At 42.9% G+C, this 16,404-nt stretch overlaps 1 protein-coding gene across 9 annotated transcripts in view; it reads right to left on the reverse strand.

The window, feature by feature from the left end:
- Positions 1-16,404, reverse strand: part of LOC135377207 (pre-mRNA cleavage complex 2 protein Pcf11-like) — a 98,079-nt gene that overhangs the window by 77,228 nt on the left and 4,447 nt on the right. For 8 of the 9 annotated variants that reach the window (XM_064609500.1, XM_064609495.1, XM_064609494.1 and 5 more), the window contains exon 3: positions 14,057-14,227. In XM_064609500.1, coding sequence (XP_064465570.1) covers positions 14,057-14,227 — 171 coding nt within the window. Of the gene's footprint in view, positions 1-8,378; positions 14,017-14,056; positions 14,228-16,404 lie in introns of those variants that run through there. The other variant, XM_064609499.1, reaches the window with a different exon arrangement.

The following is a 16,404-nucleotide window of genomic DNA, read 5'->3' on the forward strand; positions in this document are numbered from 1 at the left end:
AGGGCTCACCTGACCTAACCTCAGCAAGTCTCGAAGGGTGCATATTCTACACGAACTGACCCGCTCCCAAACGTGCGAAATACGTAAAGGGCTCACCTGACCTAACCTCGGCCAGTCTCGACTGGTGCATATTCTACACAAACTGACCCACTCCCCAACGTGCGAAATACGTATAAGGCTCACCTGACCTAACCTCGGCAAGTCTCGAAGTGTGCATATTCTACACGAACTAATCACTCCCCAACGTGCGAAATACATAAAGGGCTGACCTGAACCTAACCTCAGCCAGTCTCGACGGGTGCATATTCCACACGAACTGACCCACTCCCCAACGTGCGAAATACGTAAAAGGCTCACCTGACCTAACCTCGGCCAGTCTCGAAGGGTGCATATTCTACACAAACTAATCACTCCCCAACGTGCGAAATACATAAAGGGCTGACCTGACCTAACCTCATCCAGTCTCGACGGGTGCATATTCCACACGAACTGACCCACTCCCCAACGTGCGAAATACGTAAAAGGCTCACCTGACCTAACCTCGGCCAGTCTCGAAGGGTGCATATTCCGCACAAACTGACCCACTCCCCAACGTGCGAAATACCTAAAGGGCTCACCTGACCTAACCTCGGCCAGTCTCGACTGGTGCATATTCTACACAAACTGACCCACTCCCCAACGTGCGAAATACGTATAAGGCTCACCTGACCTAACCTCGGCAAGTCTCGAAGTGTGCATATTCTACACAAACTAATCACTCCCCAACGTGCGAAATACATAAAGGGCTGACCTGACCTAACCTCAGCCAGTCTCGACGGGTGCATATTCCACACGAACTGACCCACTCCCCAACGTGCGAAATACGTAAAAGGCTCACCTGACCTAACCTCGGCCAGTCTCGAAGGGTGCATATTCTGCACAAACTGACCCACTCCCCAACGTGCGAAATACGTAAAAGGCTCACCTGACCTAACCTCGGCCAGTCTCGACAGGTGCATATTCCGCACGAACTGACCCACTCCCCAACGTGCGAAATACCTAAAAGGCTTTCCTGAGTTCACCTTGGTCAGTCTCGACAGATGGCAAAAGTCTATTTTCCTCCTCACCAACTCAAAGAAAGAGACTTTAACTGACCTGTCCTAATGATTTTTATTAGTGCCCATGCATGTAATAAATAAAGCAGTTGCAAGGGAAGAGGCAAGAAAAGCAGTGAGCTTTTGTCGTGCCCCAATCTATTCCTATTCATTATTCGTAAAGTGAGGCCAAATGATGGGTGCAACGATCATTCAACTTCAATTTGAGCATCGCATCACCAACATGGACCAAACAATTACTTTATTTCATGATGACGATTGGGGAGTTTCATCGCCAGGGCCATCAACATGGACCATTATTCAATGTAACATCATCCTCCATTATGTGATGGTGAATGATGTCCACGATTGCTATCATGCGTGCCTAACAATAGTAGAATACCAACGATGAAGTTGATAATTTTGGACGAGAAGGAAGGGAAAAATAAATAAATGTCAAAATGAAAAATGAAAGGAAAGTTGTTACAAGCAGGCCATTCACCTTCAGGGATCAAGTTTAGAGCTAGCTACACCATCAGTGTTTCATGTAGAAAAATATGCGACATTTATCTGTAGGGAACTTCTGCCATGTATTCTGACTAAATCTGAATTGAAATAAATAAACTTCTTCAATTGAACCCTGAAATTTGCCAAGTCAATGTCATGTTTTGCCGGGCACAGAAAGTGCATGTCATATTTACCCCATTCCACCATAAAATACCCTCCCTACTACAATAGTAATCGGCGGAAAAAAAAAAGAAAAAAGAAAATACGAAAACAGTTCTTTGGAGGCGCCCAAATTGTCAATCGTGCTAAGTGCAAGGAGTTTAGGAAGGAGACAGTTGACCTGGCTGTGGCGTCCCTGCCTAGTCATGTGCCTTTCGTGAATAATTCCTTCAGTTTGAACAAGTCACTAGTGTCAACTCAACAAACTCATTCACCTTTTTAAAAAATACAAATTTTAGCTACAAACCAGCTCCCTCCTTATTCTTGACACAACGCGCCACATGCAGGCACAGGTGGCGTAGGGGCAGTGGGAGAAATTGGCAGAATGCAAGTTCAAAGTGGGTGCAGTATTGGTTGATGGCGTTTTTGTGCAGTTCTCTCAATGAACAATAGATATTTGTTTTGACGGTACTGCACTGTGGTTGACTCTACGAAGAGCAAACGCAAGCAAAATATCCAGTTGGACAACATGCACAGATTTCTCGCTGCGCTTGAAAGGCATTGACAACTGGTAACCACTCTCATGTTGATGCCCGGTGTGAAATGAAACTGTGGTGCAGTAGTTAATAATGGGTTAATAAAGATTATTTACACACCAACCTAATGCTTTTACCATTTACGCTTTCGGTAATCATTTGTTGTTATTGAAATTTCAAGCAAATTTTAACTCATGGTCCACATTTAAATGCCCGCTGTTCTTTGGTACTTTGCTACGAAACTACAAAATTCCTAATGTGCATAGCGTGGAGAGGTTTAAGTAAATAAAAAATAAAATTATGAAACAGATTAGTGAGAACAAGCCCTTTTCTCCTTGGTTCCACCAAGCGCGGTCTAATTTTGTTAATTGTCTAAATTTGTTATGCCAGTCGGTTAGTGCACTGTCGTGTGTTGGTGAAATGTCCAAGACCATTATATGAGCTAACAACTCATTCTATCGTCATCTAATAACAACAACTGTTAGTGAGATCCTTGCTGAGCACGACATACTTATCACCGCTGACACTCACCAGTGACAAGACCAAAACATATCATGATAGAAACTATCACCAGCCGTAATGTTAGTCACACTGCGCCACACTGCAAAAATAGTGCGTTAAGAACACAACGTATATATAGAAAAAAATAATAACTATGTTGGATGTATGGTTCACACCCTTTGCTGATTTTGGTTTTTGCTCTATTTCATTCCTAAGCCTTATGAAACAATGAGTACTATCCCAAGTGCACGCCACAGTGGGTACTACCACCTGCCCATTATACTGTCCACCAACGTGCCGTCAGCATGTGGGGCAGAAAAGAAAGGGCAGACTGGCCGTTTGTTCTCCTGGGAGAAGTGGGCACTAGAGCCCTGCACCATCCGCAAGATACTTGCGCATTCGGATGAAAATTTATCACTTTCTGCGGTGTGCGGATCGGATGCGGATGGCTCGAGGTCGGATGCGGATATACCGCATGCCGTAATTTTTCCACTAGCAATTTATTTGTACTGCGCCCCGACAGTGAGCACATGCTCGGGTTCACCTTTGACCATGCACGGCCAAGACGGGAGAGGAGGCATTCTGGCGTCCACACGAGCACCGGCGAGGTGGCGTTCCAGAAGTCTCTCCATATCGCATTTGTTGAAAGGTTTACCTTTGCTTGTCGTCGTGAGTCCTTCCGTGACAGCATGGAGGCATCCGAAATTATACCAACGTTCTTCCGGCGGTATTTACGCGTCCTTCGAAACTTGCGGATTTTGCAAATCGGATGCGGATATTGCGTTTTGCCCAACCGATCGGATGCGGATGTAAACGGCTGTGTACGCAGCGGTGCGGGTCGGATGCGGATGCCGAAAATCGCATCCGCACAGGGCTCTAGTGGGCACAAGTTGATCCACATATGTTTTCTGATTCATTTAAACTGCCATTTTTGTCATCCTTCAAATGTTGTTCGAGTCATCATTTCACTTGTGTGGATTGCTGATGACCAGGATGTAATGGGCACACGTACTTTCGGTCGCTTTTGTGACGTGGGAATGAAGGAGTTGGACTCCCGCGTTTCAGGACCTCATGCTTGACCTTGACAATGTGCAAACATTTCGTAAGTGAACATTGTGACGATTTATAACACATTTTCCAAATGCAAAGAAATGTAATGCTTAGTGGAGAAAATCAACAAACAATCAACGGTGCAATCCAGAGGTCACTTGCACGTTGCCCGTGCGTACTGGAGCGTTATGGGCGGGTTGCTACACGTGACCAAAACAAAAACTGACACCTGAAGATGTTTGTCAGAGCACTGTGGATGAGGGGAAGTGCGTTTCTTTTAACGCTATCCACTTTAAAGCAGCAACTAACATGCTCACATTTGTGTATTATAGAGTTTATTAACCAGTTTGTCCGCATTTATACCATATTATCTGCACTCTGATTGGGCAGTTGAAATTTTAAAAAAACATATGCCGAAGAATGCTGGCAGACAACTTGTAGCTTACTGTAGTAATGAAATCATTAAAAAAATCAACGTTAGAAAGCAGGCCGTGGCCAATGGCATGTGACGCCATGATGACAGTAACAACTGGGATATGACTTTGCCCATCAGTAGTTTTAACCTTGTTACTGTTATCAGCAGAAGCACTGAAAAGGAAGGGGGAGGTCAATGTCCTCCTTGCCCTTCTGTCCTCGCTTTTTGACGGGGAATTGAAGAAACTCTTTTTTGAAGCTATTACATTGCAGTAGCGTGGGTTCCGGCAGGAAAACATTCACAAGGCAGATTTCAGAGAATTTCAATGAAAATTTGATAGCAGTTATAGATTATTGCAGTATGTGGCAAAAATGCCCTACAGATAAATATGTGCTCTTTCTATGAAATTTTTTTGACATGGTTACTGAAACAGCCTGTATGCGAGACCACCCCACTATAATCATTGGAGGCATAGACACACCAACAGGTATATATAGTGAACATGAAAACAACACAAGCCCTCTCGAACGAGGCTTGTCAACAAGAACAATAATGTTTCCTCCTTTGACCTATTTTTCATTCATTGTGTTTCACAACTTTTATTTCATAGTCTCAGCTTGTCCAGTGTTGGTTTTTGTTCTCCGTTGAGTCCAACTAGTCCTAATCCAACTTTCCACTCTCAGGTGACATTCTTTCACAGCAACGTAAAAACCTCTTTCTGGTGAAATGGCGAGAATGTGTCGAGTTGAGTATCAACACGGTCCCACAATACTCTTTCTGGTCAGGAAAGTTTGGGGGGAGACTTTGGTGTCCGCCAGAGTACATGGATTGCATAGTGTTTCTCAGGGTGTTTGGAAGTGCTAACTTGTTCTGTTTTGGTGCTCGCATTTTGCGTGTATAAACAGAGATTCATTTTTCAACAATCTTTGCACTCTGTTTGTGTGTACACAGATCAAGGAGACTGCATTTTGTGATGACTATATTCTTCATGGAAGGGGATGTCTACCAAACATTCTACCAAAGAGCCTTATTGGCCAAATGGGTCCCGCTTGGTCCCACGTGGTAGCTAAGGTCACACTGGGAGCTGGTGGGTCCTGTCAATCCTCTAGCCAGCTGTGCTATCTCAGGTTTTCCAAAGACTTTCCCCCAACTTTCAGCACAATTCCCCCTCAAGTCGGCCCAGGACGCGTACTAATCCTTCCTGCTGTCCTCTCTCCATCTGTCCAAGTCTGCACGCCGTCATAGCCGCAATCAGCGTCATTTGTGGAGCATCAAACAGTATAAGAAGCGTCAAATTTTCAAATGATGTGAATCCAATAACATTTCTTAGGGCACAACTTGCAGGGAAAGATGTAACACCAAGCCCACTTGGTACCCGTTTACATAGTCGTTTTTAATGAATCGCACGCATAGAGAGCAAAATTTCTCTTTTTCCTTTCTCATCTGCTGCATATAAACTACAGACTTCAGAGCTAATTCATGGCCGTGTAGAGTGCTTAAAAAATATTGTTTCCTCTTTCAAGCGAAAGGCTGACTCCCCTTATTTATCCCTTTCCAGTTCTTACGCTTATTTTTCACCAGATACTGCAACTTTATTCTGGTAAATGTAGTTTTTGGCTAATCCTAAAATTTTCTTCCGAGCTATGAGAACAGTGGCTGCTCCGAAATAAAACTTGATTTTGTAGAAGCACACGCCGCTACAATTTCATCATTTTAAATACATGTAGTTTGCTCACTGGAACATCCTGGAACCGATCTGACTGATATGCCGAGGCTATCTCCAGCGCAGTGAATCAGCCAATTTCTATAGTTGGAAAGCACTATTGGGGCCACACTTCAGGAAATTCTACCCCATTAATTTAGTAACTCAGCTCGAATCATGTTGGAATCTCATTCCTCATTACAACTGGCTGGTCAGTCAATCCAAGCTGCAAAAATAGTTGGAGTGTTCTTCAAAAAGATTATCGTGGGATGATTACGCACATTGTCTTTAAAGGGAACATGCTAGAGCCATTGCTATCTTAAGTAGATACATCTCTTCCCAAAGTGTGTAAAGATGGCTATCTAGAATACATTAACAGTAGAGCTCCATGTTAAACGTTTAAACGTTTTAAAATGCGGTTTGTAACACGCTTCACAGATTAAAACAACACAGATTAAAATTTTCTTAAAACACGTTTAAACATGTTCTGTTAGATATATGTACAACAGCACGTATACATATATAAACGTCTTCTTAGGAGACGTTCGCAGCGTACACTGAACTCCGCTCCATGTGCTGCATTCATGGCATTGGGATCGCTGACACTAAAAAAAGGGAGCTTTATCTTATCGACATCGTCCGGCAGAATTACAATTCTGGGTGTTATCCTTTTCTCCATCCCAATTTGTTCATAACGGGAGGTGTATGGCTTTTTGTGGGAATTGGCGTCAGCGCATCATGCCACAAAAGTCATGCTCATCCCTTTTGTCCCACTCTGGCGTAAGAATGATATCATTCGGGACAGTGATCGGTTCTTAACACGTAATTGGCAAATGTTCTGGTTTTAGAGTGCAATAGCGGGAACCAGTAGGAAAGAGCAGGTTACGTGCTTTAGGATAAAGTAGTCGCTCAAGGTGACAATCTTCCGCGTTGGTCTTTTCACCAAAATACTACTCGCGTAAAGAAAGTAAATACGGAACTTTTAGTATAAACTACCCAAAAGATTCAAATGTTATCACCGACAATACGAGCTCAACGTGTTTAAAACTGTAGTGAAGCACATCGGTTCATAATGAAATGTACAACGAAAATGAACACTGATAGGACGGCTTAAAAGCCAAATATGAACTGAAGTAATAAGCGACTTATAAGACAGTAATTACTGATGGGAACCATAGACACGCCATGCATAACGGGGACAACTTCGGTCTCTGTCCCCGTAATGCCTGGTGCGTCCATGTAAGAAGTTGCTTAAATAGCTTCATTTTAACAAAATGCTTAAACTTTTCACATCAAAATAAACGTTTTAAACAAAAGTGGGAAAAACGTGTTAGATCCCGAGGCCAGGTTAATAGTATGTGTAGGGCACACATTGAAAAACAACGCAAGTTTATTTAATCACCGAAAACAATCGAGTCATGCGATTTATAGCCAGACGTATCCAGTACTGCTTGACTGAGCGAATATTATAGCGACACCGGGAAAACTGTCTAGAACATCTGTGGGAAAGCACCAGAGGACTAATCGTCAATATGAACCTTGGTAGAAAGCTGCTTAGGTGCCGAGGGACAGAGAATATTTCATGCGCTAGAGTCATCTTCATCGCACATGAGTGAATGTGTCTCTACTCCATCATCAACTCTGGGGAAGAATGCAGCAAGAAGGTGAGTCTACGCAAGCTTTCGTAGGAGAACTTGGTTCTTTAGCCGCGCTCTGCAACTCGAGAGAATTTCAAGAGGAAGCTGTCATGCATCAGCTTCTGGAAGGCACAACAATTCCCCAGCTGCGAGAACGCCTGCTGGTTCAAGGGCAGACAATAACTTTGACAATGACTACCGACCGGCGGGAAGAAGTTGATACCGACTCGGCAGCGTCATTGATGGCATTCTACGAAGAGCGATTCAAGGACAAGTTCGCACTGACAAAACCTCTCTTGTGGACTACAGCAACAAAAGGATCCAAGTCATTGGATGTTTCCTTGTGCACGTCCAATTCCAAGCCAAGATGGATTTGATCCAGTTCTACGGTGTGCCAAAAGGGACAACCTTACTAGGACAGGATGCAATCCGGATATTTCAATCGTTGGGAAGTTGCTGTGCTACTGTATCCAAGGATGCAGACAACCTGCCTAATGACCTCAGAAGCGAGTTTGGTTACTTGTTCAGTGGAGACCTTGGTCTGGCATGGAATGGAGCCCAATGTGACGCCGGTTGCGGCAAAGTTAATACGACTGCCGTTGGAAGGGTGTCATCCAACGTGTCCATGCTTTGTGGATTTCGCCTATAGTTGTCGTCCAAAAACCAAATGCAACTATTTGGTTATGCGTAGCTCTGCGGGCCCCGAATTAGGCTATTGTACTTCCTTGCGTCCAGGAGACGCTCAATTTACAAGCAGGAGCTCATTACTTTTCAAAGCTGGAACTCACATCAGCTTACCATCAAGTGGAGTTGAGCCCTCAAAAGTCCAAGCCTCACAACCTTCATTACGCACGCAGGACTCTTCCGTTTCAAGCCAGTGTGTTTCGGGTTAGCTTCTGCACCATCGGTATTCCAGAAGCTGATGGCCAACCTACACAACGGATACAAAGTGGTCCTTGTGTATCTCGACGACATCGTTGTCTTACGAGCAGTACTAAAGAGGGTGTCTGATGCGGGACTAACGTTGAATAGGAAGTGCTGCTTCGACGACATCGGATTACAGCCGAAGGGATCACGCCACTGCTGTCCAAGATTGACTCCATTCTCAACGCCCTGAGGATGCGAAGACTCTGCGATCCTTTTTGCCCCCTAGTCTTGGGTTTTTAAGTTATGGATCTATACCACCAGTTCGCTTGCTACCTCTCTATCCTCTCGTTATCCTTTTTGGATCTTTCCGGGTACTATTCTCGATTCGTACCATGGTTTGCGCATGTGATTGAGCTTCTTCAACAAGGACATCCATTCGGCTGGAACGACGAAGCAGAGAATGCATTTCAACAGCTTAAGCACCAGCTCCGAACCACCAGATGGTTACGACAGATGTGTCAGAGAAAGATGGACTAAGGACTGTCGCCTTCGCCTTAAGGTCGCTCTCAACAGCAGAGGAGAAGTAGTCCGCTGGGGAACGGGAAGCGCTAGTGTGGAGCTGCAAGAGATGGCCCATATATCTGTAGGGGAGGCATTTTACCTTGAGAACAGATCATCAACCGTTGGTGCCACTACTATCGCACCGGAGTTCTGCTAGACTGCCTGGACGGATTGTCCGATGGACGTCTGCTGGCGTACAGTTTCACAGTGGAATACAAAAGGGGCTCCGAGAACGTCGTAGCGGATGCACTTTGCGGATTACCTTTGCCATCAATAGAACACGTGCAATTCCAGGAGGAAGTGGTGTCGTTGGTGTCAAGTTATATGACTAAGGAGCAGTTACAGCACAAGTCGCAATGGGACCCAGTTCTCAGGGAAGTTGAAGGATTATCTACTTAAGTCATGGCCAGAGAAAAAGGTAGTCAGAGAGGAAGACAGCACTAGCTGCGGTTATGTGAATGCAACAAAAGTGCATTGTATCCAGTTATCCCGACCAATAGATTTGTCGGATTTGTTGAGATGAGTCCATACAATATGATTTTGTTGCATTCATGGAAACGGAACTACTCGCAATCACACTGAAAAAAACATGTCTCTAAGTGGTTCGTCGACTGCCATTTGTTATACAGAGCTAATTACTCCCCCAAATCTTTTTTCTAATTAGTACGGCCGCCATTATGAGCCTCCAATGGAACGGGAAACTTATCTAAGCACACACACAGTTTTCCGTAGGGGTCTAGCAAGGTGGAGGATCTCTTGCAGCTAAATAACTTGACCTAGTTGCAGATTTGGAGACTGTTGCTCAGTTTACCTACCACTAGCACATGTAACACACAAAAAAATCCCATCTCGTTGCATTATCCTTTTCAGGGCAGTGCCAAAGTGATATTCTCAACATATGTACACACAATCTTTCTCCACTATAGACCTATTCTTTGCAGTCCATTTCTCTTGCAAGATTTGGAACTGACTGTAGAGGACAATCCTCATGGAAGTCACCATTTTCCTGTTGTTTCAAAACACCAAGATGGAAACTACAGGGTGCTGACTGGGATGAGTTTTCAGACAGGGCGACGACTGAAGAAGCCAATAACCTAATCACCTCCCCAGAGAGCCAAAATCCTGGTGGACAAGCGAGTACAAGGAAACTGATAAGCTTCAAAACTGTGTGTAGGATACATTTCAAAGGTACACAAAATCTTTTGCTCTTTAAAAAGGCCAGGTGGATGCGCAAACTCCACAAAATCAGGTGTGTGAATGCCTAGAACAACAGGCTAAAGCCCTCAGGCAACACTGCCAAGGCATTTCTAACTCGTTTCATTATAGTAGGGAATTCCTTAAAACTAAACAAAGGGCTAAGAAAATTGCAGTGTAATCAGCCATTCACCATAAATTTCATGCTCCCTACTGTCTGCCAAAGCAACGGCCATCAACAGGTTATGTACTCCATGCTTGATCACCTATCCGATGTGTCAACCATGTTTGGGAACAGGGCAGTCTGCATGGAAAATTGCCACCGTAATCCCCCTCTTGAAACCCAGAAAGGCATCCTCAGATCCTGCTACTTATCGACCCATAGCTCTCACAAGCTGCATAAGTAAAACCTTTCGCAGAATTATGACTAACTGGCCATGTTCTTGAAAAACTTGAAAGTGCTTATCTGAATGCCAGTGCAGTTTTTGAACATTTAGAAACAACTACGGTATTCATGAAGCTTCTGTCAGGAGGCAACACTGCAGTTTTCTATGACACTGTGTGGCAATATGGTATCCTCTAGGATCTCCATTCCTTCTGTGTAAGTGGTAGTCTTCTTAAATGCATCGCGGATTTCATTCGTGCAGGGATCCATTGTCCATTTTTTCTTATCAAAATCACCTCTGTAGCTAGTGTCATTGTGCAATGGAAGGTTGCTTCTTTCTTTCCAAATATCTTGTTGTTCAACCAACTTATCAATATCCCAACAACAGATGCAGCGTTGTATTTTTACAATGGCCAAATAGCTCTTCACATAACAGCTTTAAATCCTCACCTGACAAGATAATGTATTTCTCAAGAATTAGACAAGTGTTTCCACCACCTATGCTCCAACTTAATGGGCAAGACATCTCGTAAAATCAGAGAACAAATTTTTTGGCATCATGTTCAACTCCAAGCTTATTTTCAAGCCTCATATCCAAAACTGGGAGGTGAAATGCTTCAAGTCACTCAATTTCCAGAAAATTCTCTCTCGTAGGTGTTGAGGTGCAGACCAGGAAACGTTCCATCTCCACCCATTGGTGCCGTCATTTCTGGCACATGCACAGGGTCACATCATATAAAAAATATAGCGTACATTTTTATTGCACATTTTTTTAAGCCACTTAACTATACTGTTGAATTTTGCATCATGTCATCCGCTGTATACACAGATTCTCTGAGCTCCATTAATGCCATTTGTAGTACACATACACCAAATAATTTTCTTGCGCAGCAAGCACAATTACCTTGCCAGCATGACACAGGAATAAGGGGCAATGAATTAGCAGAGTGCTTTTGGAGAAAGTGAATAATTTCACTGATGTATGCAATTTCATCCACAGTCTCACTCTGTAGGCGTCGCATGGCTGGAATGTCAATCCGAATTGCATACTAGCCTGCCTAAGACATGCTGTGTAACTGGTTGCGATTCCACAACACCCCAAAGACGAGGGTGTGCGTCCTGCCATTTTGACGGCATAATTTGCTCTTTCCGGTACTAATCTCCAGGTATAGCAGACTAGGAAATTTCAGGGGGGAAAAGAGATTATACATTTCTGGGCATTCCTCGCTGCTTTATGAAATACGTGTTTAAAAAATGAAATGCAAAAGGACTGCACAATGTAAGCCATCATTTTTACGAGACTGGAATCTGAAGCAACATAATCCATGTGATGAGATGGGGCTCATGCATATGTGTCTCATTTCAGACTGTTACTTCACTTGACCATGTAATCCAAACGCACATTGTCATATAGAACTGCCAACAGAGGAAACAATATAAAAAAAAGCACTAGAGCCATGCATTGGGAGAACTGAAATGACAACTGACCAAGTCATCGTGCTGACAGTCGCAGTGTCACAATGTGTGCGTGTCTTTGCATAGAAGCATTGGGACTTTTTCAACATTTCATGCCTCTCAACAATTAATTTTCATCTACAAATAAGCTTTTTGGTAAAATGTCAGACTGGGACTGTTGGGGCTGCATCCCGCTGAAAGCGCTAAAATCATTGTAAAAAGAGGAAGACTCCATGCTTGAACCCCCTGGCTAACTTCTCTAATCTTGACTAATTCCATGGGAGAGAGACATGGGAACACATTTTGTTCCTTATTCACTTCTGAGTTATATCACCCTTTTTGCAATCACCCTTATTGCTTTGGAATACCTTTCCATTCTTTGCAATCACACATGTTCCCTTGTGCAGTTAGCGACGCGACACTTCTTTCTTTTTACCCTGTCTCCCTTGCACTTTGTATTAAAACTTGGTTGCTGGTTCATGAGTCTATGTGTTTTCCCTCAAACTCAAGGCAATGTTAACATCAACTTATTTTATGTAGACCTGTACAATGCTAGTTCTCCTATCACTCGTTTGCAAGGCATTATGTTTCTTTTTTCCTTTTTTTTCTTTGCGCAGGCTGTGACGTTGTGTATGACAGAGGATTTTATTGTGTTTGCAAGTATTTTTTGTGTATTTAGGCCATGGCTGTTGGTGGGCATGGTTAAATCATTAAAAAAAAAAATTGTTGTACAACTCCGGTCTACCTTAATAATAACAGTGGAAAAAAATTTGGTCTCATTTCCCAGCATGATAACTACCACCCTTGGGGCAATGGGGGAATGTTAAGTGAACAGAATAATTTTGTTCAACTAAGATTTCCTCATTGCCCCAAGAGTTGGTGTACAAAGTCCCGAGGCGGGTTCTAATGCACCATGACACACGCTCAAATACTGCCAGGCACCTTTCCAAAAACAGGCGTGCCAAGACATCAGCAACATGAACACTGCCGGGGAGGGAGAGCGCCATAGTTTCCTGACCAAAGAGAGACTGTGATAGAGGTAGAGTTGTCATCATCTTGCACAGGTTTCCCTTCTTAGACTACAACAGTTTCTTCATAGTTTTGTGTTAGCCATTTCTTGTTGAGGTCATGCATGGTGTTGTTGTGCTACATTGGTGGATGTTATTCATTATTTCTCGTTGACTTTTCTGATAGTCTTAACTGACATCCGTGAGAAGTTGCAGCTCCGATAATGTTGTGCTCATGAGAGTCTCCGATATTAGTGGGTGACTTTAGGCATCATAGTTGAAGCGATGGGTTCTCCCTGCTTTTGGAAGATTTCATTTTGAACAGGAATGGATTCTAGAAGCTTATCAAGATTTGGCATTACAAAAGCACAAGTCTTCTCTCGTCAAAACTGTCCGAGTGACAGTTAACCTTGATTAGCTTTCCATACTCATAAAAATATGAAAAATGACAGTATCAATCACAAACACAGGGTTTCTTTCACCCCCTTCCACCTGGTGCAAAAATATAGGGACACTTGGGGGCCCAATTTATTGCCAACGCATAACAAAAGCCACCATTGGCTGGAACAGTGTCACCGTAGGTCATTGCTGGTACTATACAGGTATGTCAGGTATGACACAGATCTTGTGGACTCTCCACAATGACTTTCCAAGCTTGGGTTGTCTTGCTGGAAGGCCATGACAACATAGCCATGACAAGGTGGCTTTGCAGGACTGACCAACAACACTGATCCCCTTCTGTAGTGTCTAGATTCAACTTGACAGATTGGGACAGCCGAGAGGGTGCTGTTGCATCCTCAGCCTCCTTTGCTACAACCGCTTTTGGATAGGTGGCTCAAAAAAATTGTATCAAACAAATTTGCAATTAGAAAAGAAGGATGCTTTTCAACCATGTTTTATCTGATAAAACAGGTTGCAAACAATGAAACCATAGCAGTGGTGTCCCTATATTTATGCACCCCACTGTATATATATATTCCAGACAGACAATTTTTCCTTTGACATACCGCTTTGAGGAACTTTGGATTGATATGAATGTGTGGTGGCTTAGCCAGGATGGGCCAGGCCGAGTCCATGTTCTTCACTTGCTCATCCAGGCCATACAGCTTCTGGTTGGGTAACAAGTCCGTCCATGTCTGCCGGAGCTTGAATAATTGCAGACGTGTTTTGTCCTCACCCTGCACACACATCCCTTTCAACCCTAACTGTGCCATTTTAAAACCATCATAGACTTTCACACAAACTTTCGTCATATCGCGTGCATGGAAGGACTTACTAACATGCCCAAGCGCAATGATCATATATGTAACGCTCTTCCTGTAAAATGTCTCAAATGCCTCACGTATATACAGGGCGGCCCAGCTAAATGCAAACATATTTCTTTAAAATCACTTTTTTCGAGATCAAGCCAATTGCAATATAGCATATGCAGAAGGGCATTAAGAGGGCACCAGCAAACTCCTAAGGCAATGTCCTAATTAACTTTCAATAATTAACTTTTTAATTATAAAAGCTACCAAGTTGTCCCAATTAGAACATCCAGTCCCTTCGGTCACCTGATACCGTAGCCATTTTCACAACAGAAATCCGTTCGATAGATCGTCCTCAAAAAATTTGTGAAGGAACACCATTTTTTTAATTTTGTTCATTGCGCATCTTTGGAGACTCGTCTTTCCTTCACCCCCAATATGAGAGGGTGAAAGAGCACACTATCGCCTCTTGCGTCCTGAAAAGAGAGGAAAAGAAAACAGAAAATGCAACCCAAGATCAGGGCAGTTCTGATAGCGTCACCCGCTACATTTGTGTTTGTTTGTTTCTGCAAGATAAAGCTCATCTATGACGCATGAGGTGGCATTGTGCTCCTTCACCCTCTCACACTGGGGGTGAAGGGAAGACGCGCCTCTGGAGATGCGCAATGAACAAAATAAAGAAAAGAAATTGTGTTCCTTCACAAATTTTTTGCGGACGATCTATCGAAGGAATTTTGTTCTGAAAACAGCTACACTATCAGGTGACCAAGGGGAACAGATGTTTTTCAATGGGAAAACTTTGTAGCTTTTGTAATTAAAAAGTTAATTATGACATTGTCATAGGAGTTTACTGGTGCTCTCTTAAGGAGTGCCCATCAGCATAAGCTATATTGCAAATGACTTGATCTAGAAAAAAGTGATATGTATATTTTTAAAAAATCTGTTTGCATTAAGCTGGGGCACCGTGTACAAATGACATTGTAGACATAGACAAGAATGCGTATTACAGAATCTATGCAGATGACACTAGCATATTCACTTATTCCTCTGATACCACTCAGCTTATCGCTAGTACGAACATTCTTTTAAGTAAACCAAGTAAGACTAAAGCCATAATCTTCCCATAATAACAGAAGTAAGAAAATCATCGTACCCCAATCCCTTTATCTCAACTTGGTGATCACGTAAAGGTCTTGGGAGTGCACTTTGCATATTAAGACATGACGTGGAACTTGCACCTACAACATCTCTGTGCAACATCTCTGTGCAACATTGTCAGGCGTCATTGGTGTTATGTTCAGATGCTGTACCTTATTATCCAAAGTACTCATCTATAATAGTCTTTTTTTACTCCCACTTATGTTACTGTCATTTAGTATGGGCCCTTAGTGGCCATAACAAACATTGGGCGATTAACCATATTGCAGAAATTTCATTCATTTCATATTCATTTGCCGTATTGCCACAGTTTCATATACTACTCAGACGGAATCACATTTTTATCTAAATGTTGCATGGTACCTTCACAAATTTCTTGTAGTCAAAAAATTACACTTGGCGAATGATAGGTACGTCTCTTGTATGAATAAACTAGCAGATGCAAGACAGCGCATAGGATGCATAGGACAGCGTACAATACGAGCATATACTACCAGCAATTAGAACGGAAGGCAAATGCTTACATACAACGTCCCCCGCATTTTAAACCAATACTTTTCCCCTGGTTTACCACTATCCAAAATGTCACTAACTGAACTAAAAAAAAAACCTTAGCAAATCTAGCAAATCTTTAGCAAATCCATAAAAATCGTGAAACTGTATAAATATTACCAGTCTAGATGCGTACGTAATATGCTCTTTTCTGGCTGTATTGGTTCTCTTTGTATTGAGTGGTGTATCATCCTACCTACCATCGTATTACGTTAAAAGGCACTTTCTTAGGTGTTGACAAAAAGTGTAAAAACTGAAAACGTAAACATTTCCACCCGTGTGTTTAGCTCAATTCTGAGGGAAAAAGAAGTTACTAATTTTAGTCCCCAAAGAGGAGTTTCATAGTGGAATGGCCAGTCTAGTCCAGAAAGAAACTGCCACATGTACATTTGTTA

Source organism: Ornithodoros turicata, chromosome 1 (assembly GCF_037126465.1).
Source record: "Ornithodoros turicata isolate Travis chromosome 1, ASM3712646v1, whole genome shotgun sequence".
Lineage (NCBI taxonomy): Eukaryota > Metazoa > Arthropoda > Arachnida > Ixodida > Argasidae > Ornithodoros > Ornithodoros turicata.